General features: G+C 37.0%; 2 protein-coding genes across 3 annotated transcripts in view; both read left to right on the plus strand.

The window, feature by feature from the left end:
• LOC121370049 (interferon-induced protein 44-like) overlaps window positions 1–7,559 on the plus strand; it is a 31,548-nt gene extending 23,989 nt beyond the window's left edge. Inside the window, exons 5-6 of the mRNA XM_041495147.1 lie at window positions 5,300–5,471; window positions 6,387–7,559. Coding sequence (XP_041351081.1) covers window positions 5,300–5,471; window positions 6,387–6,691 — 477 coding nt within the window. The 3' untranslated portion in view covers window positions 6,692–7,559. The remainder of the gene's footprint in view (window positions 1–5,299; window positions 5,472–6,386) is intronic.
• LOC121371325 (interferon-induced protein 44-like) overlaps window positions 1–15,733 on the plus strand; it is a 219,557-nt gene that overhangs the window by 153,725 nt on the left and 50,099 nt on the right. The window lies entirely within an intron of this gene.

Raw genomic sequence — 15,733 nt, forward strand, 5'->3', positions numbered from 1 at the left:
AAGGAACGGGAGCACATGCGGTCTTATGATCTCATCCCTGTAGCGTATGGCAGTCAGATTTCCAGCCACAATCACCAGCTGCGTCCTCCCGTGTGATGTCATGCCTCCCCACACCATGACGCTCCCACCGCCGAAACCTGCACGCTGCACAACGCAAGCGTCAGCGTAGCGTTCGTTAACACATCTGTAGACTCGATTTTGACCGTCACTACCGTTCAAATGGAATCTGGACTCGTCGGTGAATAGCACACCTGACCAGTCGCGACGGGTGAATCGTAAGTGCTGTCTACTCCATGCTAGTCTACTCCATGCTAGACGCGTATTTCGGTGACGTCGTAGCAGAATAGGACGTATTGCTGGGCGTCGCGGCCTGATGTTGTGCTCCAATAAACGGTTGCGAACTGTCCTGGCACTGATTACTCTCAATCCAGGAATGGTTCTGGTTGTCAAAGTTGCCGCCCGAAATCGCTTCAGAAGATGTGTTACCCGAATATGGTTGTCCTGTGCTTGTGACGTCACACGCGGGCGACCTGAACGTGGTATGTCTCTGGTGTTGCCCTGCTGTTGGTAACGTCGCCACAAATTCTGTATCGTGTTTCGATGCACGCCAAAACGTCTTGCGACCTCGTTATGCGCCATTCCAGTTTCGAGCATACCGACCGCGCGGTGACGTTCAAATTCAGATAGGCGTGGCATGACGTCAACGCCGTTTAGAATTAATCAAAGTTGTTTTTCTAGCCAGTGGTTTTGTCCTGTACCGTTTTTCGTTGCAAAATGAACAAGGACATGTGCACCTGTACCACGTGATCAGCAAATCAGGTTACGAGTCGTGCACGTGCGGCACATGAACAACACGGGCGATTGTAATATCGAGGATACAGTTTTGAAAATAATAGTTGGGCACATGTTTCCTGAAAATGTTATTATTTTACAACTTGCGATTATGATTTTATTCAACTTTTTACCATGCACATATATATATATATATATATATATATATATATATATACTGTCAAAAAGGAAACGCATAGGTGATAGGGAAAGAAGAAAAGTGTTGCTGAATGACCATGTTTGTTAATGTTCCTGGATTGGCACAGCATGCCCAAATGCACCCCAAAACAAATTTAACGCACGCTGTGGGACAATTGCAGGAAATCGGCATGAAATGGTCAGGTTTTGGCGAATGCACGTGAAACTCGGGGAAAAGATTGGGGTAGTGATGGGTATTTAAAATTGCAATGCTCGCAATGATGCCTCATTTCCATTTCGACGTAGACGAGTTAAAAGATGTCAAAATTAAGCCTGCCGAATCGAAACATTGCAATAGGCCGCCTCCAGTTAGGTGAATCGCAGTTAGTAGTCGCACGCCACATGAACATCCATCAGAGCACCATTTCACGTCTCTGGGACAGGTACCAGCAGTTTCAATCAGCTGAAGACCGTCCCAGAAGTGGAAGACCTCGCATAGCAACTGCAGCACAAGATCACTACATCCGGGTTCTGCACTTGCGTCAGCAACGAACACTGCTGGACGCATATCAGGTTTGAGAAGGGTGTCTGCACAAACCATTCGGAACCGACTCCGAGGGCTAGGAGACCGTATGTTGGCCCCGTCCTGCGACGTCAACATCGATATTTACGTGTTCGCTTGTGCACGAATGTACAGGGGTGGAACTTGGGAAACTGGCGGCGAGTATGGTTCAGCGACGAGTCACGTTTCCTTCTACAGCGACGTGATGGACGACAACGTGTTTACAGACGCCGCAATGAACGTTTTGCCACTGCGTCGCCCAAGTTGACAGATTCGGCGGAGAGAGTGTCATGATGTGGGGAGCCATCTCATACACGGGCAGAAGTGAACTTGTGTTCATACAAGGCAACCTGACAGCTGTACGCTACCGGGATGAAATTCTTCGCCGTCACATGCTTCCCATTTTGGATCGACAGAGAGAATTCTTTCAGCAGGACAATGCCAGGCCGCATATGGCACGTGTAACAATGGATTTCCTACAGAATGAGAACATTAATGTGCTGCCATCAGACCTTCGTTTTTGAAAAAAAACAGGAGTGCTAAACATCGCACTCCTCAAAAATGCTTACGAGGGGGTGGGGGGTGGAAATCACAAACCTCAAAATGCAGAGGGGGAAATCGCACCCCTCAAAATAATCAGAATTAGAGGCCGAGAGGAATTGCACCCATGAACATGATTAAGTTTGAGGAGTAATGATTTCTAAATTAAATATCTTAAGGGTTAATGTTTTGTGTTTTCAAAATAAATATCCTAATTTAACTAATATGATGGTTATTCGGTTATTCTCAAAGATGAAGGAATGGGCCATTGCAGTCTTACACAAGAAAAAGAAACACCATGAACACAATATTTATCAATTTCTTGTGTATTATATGCATATCATGTTGCATTACAATTCTGAATCATGATTGCCCATTGGACTATTTCTCGTTCCAGCCAGTGCACCACGACTGGTAAATCAACGGTCGTGGTATGTACTACCCTGTCTGTGGGATGGTGCATATAAAAGATCCCTTGCTGCTAATCGAAAAGAGTAGCCCATGAAGTGGCGACAGCGGGTTTCCTCTCTCAATATCTGCGTGGTCCTTAACCATATGTCCGACGCCATATAACCGTAAATAAAATGTGCTGAGTGCATCGTTAAATAAAACCTTTCTTTCTTTCTTTTTTTCGGAATCATGATAATCTGTTGACTATTTATGAATAAGGAATTGAAACTGATTTGTTTGTGCTTATTCTGTTTTATTTAAAACAAGTACAATAATTTTGGTTTTCATCGCAGAATGATATGATTTCTTCATGGACACAAATCTGTGAACTGAATGTAAAAGTGTAACAACCACATGGCACAGGGTTATCACATTTATCATGATATCATAATATACATGTTATGTACCTGCAAATTCTTTATTTAAAAAAACAAAAACAAAAAACGTCATAACAGAGAAAAAATTTATAAATATATTTTTTTACAAACAGGATTAGCTTTCATTTTCGGTGTACTGTAGTTAACACGTCATTTATTATACACTGGAATCATAGCAACCCATTAAATAAAACAAAAACAAATAAACAAACCTAATGTAAATTTAATTTTAAAATATACATGCTTTACACTCGGTAAATTGGAATTACTCAGCTGAAATTAAATCGGTGTGTTTGTTTCAGGTGCCCGTCAACCGATCACATGTACTTGAAATCTGACTCTACCAAGGTCAATCTTCTTGGCTTTAAATCACGTGGCAGTATCGTGAAACAGAAAGTAGAAATGTCTGGAGTACGTCGCTATGCTATTAACAAAAACAAAACCTGCTTTACTAAATTTGTTGTTGGTGTACGCGTTTACTGTGATATCAACATGTATAAACATTATACACATCATAGAATTATTGGACAACGCACCTATTATTTTTTCTGCACGTGATCAAAACGACGAAAGTGTAAAATACATTTTGCGATCATTACCTGCATTGTACGAAATTAAACAAAACTAAACAAAACCGATGAGATCTTAATAATAAGTGAACTCCTAGCTGATTGGCTCAGTGTAAAGATAACCAACCAATCGTGTTTCAATTTATAAAATGTATTCTAGGAAGTTCACTGTGAACAGAATGGAAAGGTGTGTGGCGTTGTGGATATGATTCAATAAACAATTAAAATGGCAGAGTTAAAAAAAAAAACAAGCGTGATTTGTTCAATTTAGGGGCGCATTATTTCGCGCCCGTCAGATTGAGTTGACGGGGGTTGACGGGCGTGTTAGCGCTCGCGCCCGTCAAAAACGAAGGTCTGCTGTCATAGCCATCAAGATCGCCAGATCTCAACCCCATTGAACATATATGGGACCAACTGGACGCCAGCGTGACCCGGAGCCTCAGACGCTTCCGCAACTGTTACATGCACTGCAGGAAGAATGGGCTAGGATTCCACGTGCCCGGATTCAGAGACTCATTCAGTCTATGTTAAGGAGATATCGCGCAGTGATTGCTGCTGCTGGTGGCCACACAAGGTACTGATTTCATCGCCCTCGTGCGACGCTGTTTGGTAACGAAAACGCCTCCACTGCCGTATTTCCATAGCAAGAACATTGTCACATACTCATGTCAAATTTGACTGTGATACGATCATAAATAACGAAATTATGCCACTTTGTATTAAAGGAGATATATCCATGAATATTTCGCCTATGCGTTTCTTTTTTGACAGAGTATATATATATATATCATTCTGTGTCGACATAATGTCGTTAGTACTCCTAGTTAGCGGTCGGTGCGAGAAGGATATTATTTCTGTCGGAGTTGTCCGATAAATGACCACGCTGTCGATCATTGCTTCATTTCCTGGACAAGTTTCAGACACACTCGGATGAGGCCGGGGAGTCCTTCTTAATAACACGAAGTCTTGTTAGAGCCAGACTCCTTCTCGAGGGTGACAGCTTCGGTTGATGAGACTAATGAACACTTTCCAAACACGGGTCGTGATGACTGTTGTCCCAGGCTGTGTTCCTAGCAAACTGACGTCGGAAGATGACTGCAACTGAGGATGCTAGTTATTTATATTGGCCTTTCAACTTGGGGGCAATGAGTGTTATGGCCATCTTAACTTCAGTTGTGGACCAGTGCCACCCGCAACCCAGATTCCGCTTTTAACGCCTGTGGCAACATATTTTATACTAAAAGTTGTAATGTTGGGAGTATTTGTTTGTTGTTTTGTTATAAAATCTTGTGAGTTGTTGTTCTGAGTGTATGGCTGGTTTTATGTTGTAAAGTTGGAATGTTTTTGTTTTATAAAACGGTGTGGGTTTGAGGGTTTTTGTTCGTGTTTTCATGCTGTAACGCTGGGAATAACTATGTACATCTGTGTGTGTGTGTGTGTGTGTGTGTGTGTGTGTGTATATATATATATATATATATATATATATATATATATATATATATATATATATATATATATATTATGTGTGTAATATTGTAGATTGAGGGGTTTTTCATTGTATTTATATTTGAATAATTTTCTTTTCCAAACGATTGTGGGTTTATGGAATGGGATTTTCGATGTATTTATGTTGGAATAATTTTGTTTTATTAAGTAGGCTACATGTATTTGAGTTTAGAGGTGAGGGTTTTTTCATTATATTTATATTGGAATAATTTGTATTGTAAAATATTGTATGTTTCGGGGTTTGGAGGTTGACGTGTCTCGTTATTGTGTTTTCATGCAGATGAGAGATTAGTGAATTACACGTTATACATACTTGGTGCTTTCAGTTCAACCCCGCGGTGCCGATCTCCCCCGACACCTCTGGTTACAAGAAGAACCCAACGCTGGAGGACAAAATCCACTGTATCGCCTTCGTCATAGATGGGTGCACGGTGGACGTCTTCCCAGACAAGATACTCCAGAACATCAAGTCCGTGCAGCTCAGAGCCAATCAGAGAGGTAGGGTCGAGCTCAAGTTCTGTCCCATCCACCCGAAATTCAAATATTACTCATATTCACATATAACCGCGTTAGTATACTGTGAAATCCTTTATTTTTATAGGCTTAAATTTTCGTTTTTTTTTTGTGCTAAAATACACATTTCGTTGATAAATTCGTATTATGTGTATATATATATATATTTGTTTTTAATTCGTTAACTGTACTAATTAATTGCACGAAAGTTATACCACCGTGAATAAAAGTGATTTCACAATATGTAGTCTTCTTCCCTTTGATGGCTCTTATTTGTGTTCCAGCTGCCAATACCTTGTATCTTCACTGTTTCCCAGCTTCATGGGTTACAGTTGTTATAGCTGTGTCTAAGTATTCCGTGGCCCCTTTCTTATGGAGAGTGAATAAGTGAATATATAATGATACACTCTTTTAGCGCTATTGCGTTACAAAAAAAATTGAAAGAATAAAAAATATATATATTGTAGAAGTGAGTTTTGAATAATTCCTTTGTAATCTTTATATCAAAATTATTTCTTTACTTTATTCTCTAAATTTAGAATTTTCCCGTCCTTTGGCTTCATCAAATTTACGTCTACAATTAGCATTAAAATAATCTATTGAAATATCAAATGTATGTATGAAGACCTCGGAAAATAGTGCTAATTGTTTCGTTCGCTTGTCACTTGCGCAAGCCTAGTTTTGCAATTTTTTTGTAAATCCCTTAGTGCATTAAATGTATAGCATTTGCATGGTCATGACAGTGGATGTAAAAACGGTTTCCCTCAATTAGTTTTTAACTCCCCCATAAATAGTTTACGCATGTTTTCAATTTCCAGAGGCCTGTGGGCCCTACTGTATATTCTAAAACGTTTTATGATTTACATTAAAATCTTATTTTTTCTTCAAATCTCCATTCAGGCATCCCTCAAGTGGTTCTGCTGACGAAAGTGGACAAGGTTTGCCAGCTGGTGGAGAACAACTTGTCGCAGGTGTTTCACAGTCCCACGGTCGGCGAACTGGTCGACCAGGTGGCGCAGCTCGTCGGGCTGCCACGTGCGCACGTACTTCCGGTTAAGAACTATGAGAAAGAGATGGATTTGGACCAGAACGTCGATGTCCCTGCGCTGCTCGGTTTGAGGCAGATGCTGCGGTTCGCAGACGACTATCTCTACAATTCGCTGGACCAGCGGTGTTCCCTATACTGCGTGAGATACTGCAACTGACGCAAGGGAAATAAGTCATGATCACAAATCACAAGAAACATAACTCGTACTCACCACTGATGAAGTTAATATCTTACATTAAACGTCATGCTAAAATTCTGAAACATTTATTTTTGCCACCCTTTTACTCTACTGGTTCACCAAACTGCGATTCGCATACCAAAACACTATTTGATATAATGAATAATGTGTCATGGATATAATAAATTGTCTTTTTTACCATTCTTGTCATAGATAGAACTCTCTGGTGAAGCCAGATGTTGTGCTCACGACAGACGTGATTGAACTGGATTTTTTTTAGAATCACGCCAAAAATGATCTATACCCATACACTTTTAAGCATTATAAACCAAAAATAGTAGACAAATTAACGCTCGTTAATGTTCGCTAACATCCGATAACATTCGTTAATTCCCGTTAGCGTCCGCCTAGCCAAGTATTGCTGATGGCAGCGAACACTGATGGTTCTTAACAGATGTTATGGCGTCGAATTATGGGGCTAATGCCACATATTGTTCTGTATGGTTCAGGTTTAGACTCATCAGATGTGTTCTGAGAAATATTTTTCTTTAGAGCACTAAAGAAAATACTGAACTTGTGAAATAATGGCAGACAACTTCTGGTTCCCCTAACCTTCAAAACTGAGTGTTGGTGGATTTACTTTTTAATATCAGTACAGTTTAGGGGTGGCCCACATTAAATTTCACCTTAGAATTTGAGCACGTCTGTGCAATATTCTCATTCATTTTGTATTCTTGTCCTCCATTTCACCTAACCTTTGAACTTTTGATTCCGATTAAAAAAAACCCACAATAATGATTTATATATATATATATATATATATATATATATATATATATATTATTTCCTACTCTGTACAACAAATAGTTTGTGTATGTTCAAAATCCCAATCTATGTAATTGCATGTAGATTATTATTATTCCATTACTGTATCAAAGCTCCCATTTGATGATCATTAAAATCTTTAAAATATTTCACAGAAAACTACATCAATCCTGTTTATTTTTAGATTTCTTGTTCTTTAATAAAGTATTGCTATCAACGGGTATATTATGACATGACCAAAGAATTAAAATAAACTACTTTTGTTTACAGAAGGAAAATTCTAAGTCTTATCAACACACTTGTTATGGAATGGAACCAGCTGTTATTAACCGTTCTTCAATGCACTAAGCACGCCATCATTCATATTCATAACGGGATAGTTACCATTTCATGTACATACGATGGAGAATTACGTCAGATTGTTTCAGTATTCCACTAGCAATACGTCCGTCATGTTCATTAGTCTTGGTCATCAGTATCGTGTCGTCATGTCAGTCATAGTTTCATTAGTCACTCAACCCTGAAAATTCGCAACGGCAGTCGGAAACGCGGTGTAGATTGCCGCGGTGTTTTCGGTTTTTCTGCGGCATAAATTTTGGTTTGGAATGTTCTTCATCTTTTTTGTCACTCTTCTTGGTTATTTTTTTATTTTTTTTATTTTTTGTAATGCTGACAAATTAAACTCCTACTTCTACACATTAACAGAAAAACTGTCGTTGTTAGTTTTACACAGCATATTTCTGCCGTGGCCATTTTCTTAATTAATTGCCATCGTAACTCACTGGATAGAGGAACTCTCTAATGTTATTACTATTAGAATATCAAACAGTGGCTTCGTAAGACGGTTAGCTGCTTCACATAGGTTGAGTATAAAGAGCGATTGACTACAAGTGGCTGCAGTGTATTCAAGGCCATAGTGGACACTTCTTGCTTTATTTTTTATTTTTTGGGGGTGGGACTAGGTATGACCTATCCTTTCCTCCTACTTCATTGCTTGAAAAAGAGCGGGACGAAGCCCAGTGGTAAGGCGTCCACTTGATGCGTGGTCGGTCTGGGATCGATCCCCATCGGTGGGCCTGTTGAGCTAATTCTCGTTCCAGCCAGTGCATCACGACTGGTATATATATATATATATGTGTTATCCTGTCAGTGGGATGGTGCATATAAAATATCCCTTGCTACTAATGGAAAATGTAGACTATATGTCAAAATTACCAATAGCCGATGATTAATAAATCAATGTGCTCTAGTGGTGTCGTTGAACAAAACAAACTTTTACTTTTGCTTGAAAAATATAACGTTAATTGCAAAAACGCGAACGGAAAGAGGGTACAGTGGTTTCTTATTACAAATGGTTGTTTTAAAATTGGTGGTTTGTTGTTTTGGGCTTATTAAAAAAAAATAAGTTCATGTATTCAGAGGCAGTGAGAATAATTAGTTTTAGGGGCCTTTGCTCGCTATTTTTCTCTCATTTATTTTCTTGTTTGTGCTTTCTTTCTTTCTTTCTTTCTTTTTTATGGACTCTGTTCAGTACGCATCGTTCCGTTTAGAGACTGTGTGTATTATTTGGTCACACTTTCTATAGCCCATACAGCTAATGGGTTGTAGTAGGCAAATATAGTTCAAGTTCTTAATTGCGTTAAGCTTTACAAGCTTTCCAAGACATTCGTTTTGAGTTCGTGTGTTGTATTAAGAGTGACACCCTTGTCACGATTAGCACGTGTTTCATTATTCAGGTCATGTTTTTAAACTAGAATGTCAAGGTTTTGTCATCATTTAGAAACTGTATGATTGAGTTCGCTTAACATTATGTCGTCTAATAGGGGCGTCAATGTTGTGATTTTTATACTGTTTGCATGATGTATACAACATAACAGAGTATATTTAGTAAAGTTTAAAACTTGTAAAATGGTTTCCTATTAAATAATACCCTCAAAATTAACCATATATTGATGTCGTTAGGTATTCTGTATAGGTAAAAACGGTTCCAGAAATTGCATAATGGCATTTGTATAAAGTTAAATAATAGAAATTCCACAGAACCATGCAGGGGCCCTATTTTCGAAGCCATCTTAGCGCTACGAAATCGTAAAACCGTCGTAGGTTGTGACGTCACTACAGCGCACGCCATAGTGACGTCATAGCTTACGATGATTTCACGATTTCGTAGGCTAAGATAGCTTCGAAAATATGGGCCCAGGAGTTTTAATAATTACACTAATTTCGGTGCCTCTTATGACCCCTTCAGACCCGTGTAATTTGTTTTAATTTTTGGAACCGCCCTAGTGTAACGTGGAAGGTTTTGAGACCAGACGCAAGTGATTGTTTTTGTGGGCTTCTCCGTCAGATTTTAGATTGTTCTAAGCGGATCCGTCGGGATTAAAAATAGTGAACGGGGGTAGAGGGGTGTTACTGCACATGCAGTGAAAAAGTTATTAAAAAAGTTTGTTTTATTTATTTAACGACGCCATTCGAGCACATTGATTTTTTATCTTATCATTGGCTATTGGACGTCAAACATATGGTCATTATGACACTGTTTTTAGAGGAAACCCGCTGTCGCCACATAGGCTACTCTTTTTACGACAGACAGCAAGGGATCTTTTATTTGCGTTTCCCACAGGCAGGATAGCACAAACCATGACCTTTGTTGAACCAGTTATGGATCACTGGTCGGTGCAAGTGGTTTACACCTACCCATTGAGCCTTGCGGAGCACTCACTCAGGGTTTGGAGTCGGTATCTGGATTAAAAATCCCATGCCTCGACTGGGATCCGAACCCAGTACCTACCAGCCTGTAGACCGATGGCCTGCCACGACGCCACCGAGGCCGGTAAAAGTTATTAAGTAGAGTGAAATTGTTTTACTTGTTATAGTTCTTATACCATTAAATGAAACATCATTTACAACTAGCTTCTCGCTTAATTACGATCAATATTGGTTAATCCAGTTTTAGATTGCCCATAAGGTTTAAGATGTATTCTGTATGCGAAGCAGAAGTTAAGTGTTTCGGAATTAGATTCGGAGCTTGTAACTAAAACCTCAATTGCTACTTGTGACTGATATTACCATATTCAGACATAATCTTATGAAATCTAGGCCTAATTTTATTGTACGTGTTTAAATTAGCTGAAGATTAAAGCATGGTCATCATGGACACAGGTTTAGACTTCGTCAGTGAATTTTAGATTTGTCCAAAAAGAGTCGAATATCCCACATTATTTACATTGTCGGATCCAAACGCCCCCTCTCGCCCTTTTTAACTTCAAACATTTTTATCACACAAAATGTTCCAAAGAGAACAGTAGCAAAACAGCACTAAATTGACATGAAAAAGTATCTCTGAGAATATTTACTTTTTAAATTTTGTTTTTCTTTGAGAAAGCTCGGCTTAAATATACTCTTTTTATAACTTTGCCTTTACAAAATCCTGGACCCTCCCTTGATTTATACTGATGATTCTTCGACCCCCGTTCAAAATTCTACCCGACGGACCAGCTTGTGTATTGTAGTAAATGTACATAATGTCTAATCTAATGTTTAGAGTATTAATTGTTTTTAGTGCTCACTGTGTGTAATGCATATGTTGAGTAGTATTAGGTATATCGCTATACTAATGTAATGAGCTATTTACTCCTATGTTAAGGCTGTAATATTCAAAGAAAAAATATTTTCCTACAGTATTTAATAAATTTTCAGAATATACTATTAATTAAACTCTTTCTTGCCATGTGCATAACGTGTTATGATGCTAGCGTGGCGCTTTTTAATGTATATGTATATGCTTTTGTCAATTTTTTTCATATTACGTCACCGATGTAATTATTGACTGACATTCCATTTCAGTACAAAAATATCAAACAACATTTATTCATTTATCAAAACATTTGTTCCTGTTATTCCATCGCAAGCCACAAAAAAAAAAAAAAGTATTTAAAAGACGGAAAGACTGACAAGACACTTTTATACGGTTATTAAAAATAAAAATAAAATTAATGTATTTCTCTTTGATATATAAATTGAAAAACATTGAGCAATAGTGCTAAGGCATAAGATCGCAGGAGCGATATTTTGTTGCACCGGGAACTATTCGGCCGGTTTCACAAATCACAGCCTGACGACACGTCTACTGAGACATTACGAAAATAGCCACGATAATAATCGACTAACAAGACAGACATTACGATTTCATTAGCAGCTTTGCAATAGGTTATTCTCGTGGCTATTATCGTACGAGGCACTCATACCGTGTAGCGCCGCCTTAACTCTAATTTTCAGTGTTTTTTATAGGACAGATTTAGCCGTAACAAATACTGTAAAGGTTATTTACAAAGGTTATCTACAAGCTTGAAGTTTTTCAATTTTAACATTATTAGTATTATTTACACATCATGTGCTATGTACTAGCATGCGGATAGTAAAATATAAATATAAGGGGAATGTCCGAGTAACTCTCCATTCCTGAAAAATAATAGAGACTCGGCCCTGTCGGGCCTCGTCCCATTATTTTTCAGGAATGGAAATTTATGAGGATTTTCCCCTACTTAAAATACACCAATAAATAATGACGTTTTGTGTATCTATCTATCTATATATATATATATATATATATATATATATATTATATATATATATATATATATTTTATATTATATTACTCTTAGTAATGGAGAATTATGGAATCATCGCTCCATTACTGACAAATAATGGAGCTTTGAGACAATACAGTGACGTCACATGTGTATTTTAACTAGTTTTATTGGCTAGCGATGGTGTAACATGAAATCATGCTGCGGGCCATCTCTCCTCACGTTCATTATATTTCATATTTTACATTATAAACTTAGATTATCATAATTCATAAATTAAATATTCACATTTTATATATTTAAATACTTTCTTGCACAATAACTTACGAGTAAAATATAAAATTCTGACTGATAATCTATTTCCATGTGTTGTTACTAGAGGTGTATATATTTCATATGCCCATAGTTATGTACATTTTGTGTATATACTTAACCGTAGTACACGTATATTAGAACTTTACATTGTTATGTTTGTATTGTGTAATAAGATGTTTATTGTATATTGTTATTGTGCTTGTCAGTAATTCTGCAGCCTGGAAATATAAATAATATTATTTACATTTATTCCATTAAATTTAACCGAAACGTCCTCAGCCAGTCGGCTCACACTGATTGGTCACATTGTTTGTGGGTTTCTTCTCTGTATATAAATGCTTATAAATGATATATTTTCTCATGTTAACTTATGTCAACGGACATTGTTTTTGGTTGTTCTGGTTATTTGGCAAAGTCTTTATGGTGGTGTAAAGATACAGTATAAGAAAAACATAAATAAGATTTTTTTTAAATACTTCTTATACGTACTCAAAGCACATTTTGAAACTAATCTTAAAAAGACTATATTCTATAAACTGACAGTGATGAATAGTTTCTGTGTATTGACAAGCTGTTAAAACAATTGTATCTCGATCTCTCAACAAAGCGGTTCTCTGAATGTTAGATCCATTATGTTTTTGCCATTCTAACCAGTGTTTTTTATTACTAGTATATCAAACGCTGTGGTATGTGTTGCCGTGACTTTGGGAAAGTAAATATGAAAGACCATTTGTTGCTGCTCATAAATAGTAGTCTGTGTGGTGATATCGGGTTTCTTCTTGTATATTATAGTCTATACCTCACTATAACCATTACCTTAAAGTTACAGTTTGTTTTATTTAAGGACACCACTAGAGTAGACTTCTTTATTAATCATCGGCAATTAGATGTCAAACATTTGGTAATTCTGACATTAGTGTTAAAGAAAACACGACCATAGTTTGACACCCAACAGCCGATGTATTTTTCGTGTAGGGGTGTCGTTAAATATCTATTCTATAATTATATTTTATTCTATTCTATTCTAAAGGAAACACTCTACATCTTTATATTTAATTTAGCAGCAAGGGATCTTTTTGTGCACTTTCCCAAACAGGACAGCACATGCCACGACCTTTGATATACCAGTCGTAGGACACGGGTTGTGACGGGGGGAACCCAATGAGAGAATGGGTCGACCGAGATGGTTAAATCCTACATTAAAATAACCTCAGACGAACGCTCAACCCACTGAGCTGGATCCCGCTCTCAACCATTACCTTCGACATATAAGAAGTTCGAATTAAAACGTTTTATAGGATATGTCATTAAACTAACAATTCGTTGATGTCAACTACAGGCTTGCTGTTGATACTAAAATAAGGTTTTAATATACTACAACACAGATTCATTAAAAAATATATCGCATAACAATTCACGGTAGAATACCGGAGTTAAAGGGACAGACCCTAGTTTCAACCCGTGAAAATTAACACTAAGTGTGTTTAATCTACAAACCTGTAAGACGTCTGGATAAAGTTACAATTGAATGAAACACGAGTCTGTGACTTTGAAATGTGAAATACACTTTAAAAATAGACTAAAACTCGACTGTTACTTCTCAGACGTGCATTTTTAAAAATATGAGAAATGCATTTTATGATATTAAAAAAACCCAGGATGACCAAAAACACTTCGAATGTACGAAACTTAATAATCTAAACCATAAAATCTAAGTAAAGTATTATTTCAGTTATCAAAAACGGCTCTAATAGTAAACAATATGCTTTAGTGTCCCTTTAAAAAACAGAATAATATAAAAATAAAAGGTGGGTGTCAAAAGTATAGTAAATTGTTACTAAACTCTATATTAGTTTCTGTGTACGAGAAATAAGAAAGTGGATAGAAGTAAAAAAAAAAAAAAATTTAAGTTGAAGAATAAAGCAGTTTGTAGAGGACATACGGACAAAACAAAACATCATTGTTTCCATGTTCTGCGTTTGTGTGAAGAAGAATAAATACATCATTTTAATCACATTAAAGACACCAATCACAAAGTCATCAAATGTATGACTGCATATCATGATCGCATCACACTGATATGTCAAATCATCGTAAGAAAATATATAAACAAAATCGTGGAAACATTAGTGACCAGTATACATGCATATTCAAATATTTAAAAAAAGTATGGTTCTGTCTGTGGGAAAGTGCATATTATAACAATATCATTTGCTGCTATATCGCCAGCTAGGCTCTCTCTCTCTCTCTCTCTCTCTCTCTCTCTCTCTCTCTCTCTCTCTCTCTCTCTCTCTCTCTCTCTCTCTCTCTCTCTCTCTCTCCCATGTGTCAAAATAAATACTTTAGACACTAAATAGCCGTAGCTTAAAATGTGCAAACATTCCTTTCCTTTACTATTTCACAGCCGATAGTCGTTATCACAGTTCATTTTGAAAATGACAATGCAACACGTGTCTACTGCAAGGTGCACCATTAGCAAACATTTGAATATTAAATTATATTGTAAACTGTGTATTATCGGTGAGTTTTATCCAAAAACAAATCTGTTGATTATTATAATCACATCCACATTATATATTTGTCTCAGGGATATTTATTACAGTGACTAGAAAAAATATATATGGCATGTCACGTTATAATGGCTTTGAAAACAGTATTTACGCTTTTGAAACTAGGGATGTAGGAAAGTAGTTCTTTGGCGGATTCAGTTCAAATTCCCCTCTATTTTTATACCATTTGGATTCATTTCAGTAACTGCAACCAGAAAAACAAACATATTTTCCATCAGTCTATGAAAGGTATAAATAAATAAATAAATAAATAAATATTCAAAACATATTTAAAAAAACACACAAAAAAAACATAGTGTCAAGCTATCACATACATGACATACTATATACAAAGGTGATACTAATAATATATAACATGTATTGTCATAGTAAACAATATACCTTATACCAACATCAACAATAATAACAACAACAACAACAACAACAATAATAATAATAATCACGTCAAATGTATAAAATATAAGTATACTACAATAAATGTCTATGTGTTTGTGAGAAAAACGATGTTAGTTACGGATTTCCTTGTCTGTTGTCCTTGTTCATTTTGTTCATGTCTGTGTGGTAACAAATTTAGTTTTTATTGGTTTAAAATCAATGTACTCTACAAGGGTTGTACCACAGACGATCACATGGAGGGAAGTTGGGTGGGGGAAGTGTTGTTTTATCAGAATTCCGAAAATAAAATTACAGTCAAACGTCGTTATATCGATATCCGTTATCTC

This window comes from Gigantopelta aegis, chromosome 4, assembly GCF_016097555.1.
Source record: "Gigantopelta aegis isolate Gae_Host chromosome 4, Gae_host_genome, whole genome shotgun sequence".
Lineage (NCBI taxonomy): Eukaryota > Metazoa > Mollusca > Gastropoda > Neomphalida > Peltospiridae > Gigantopelta > Gigantopelta aegis.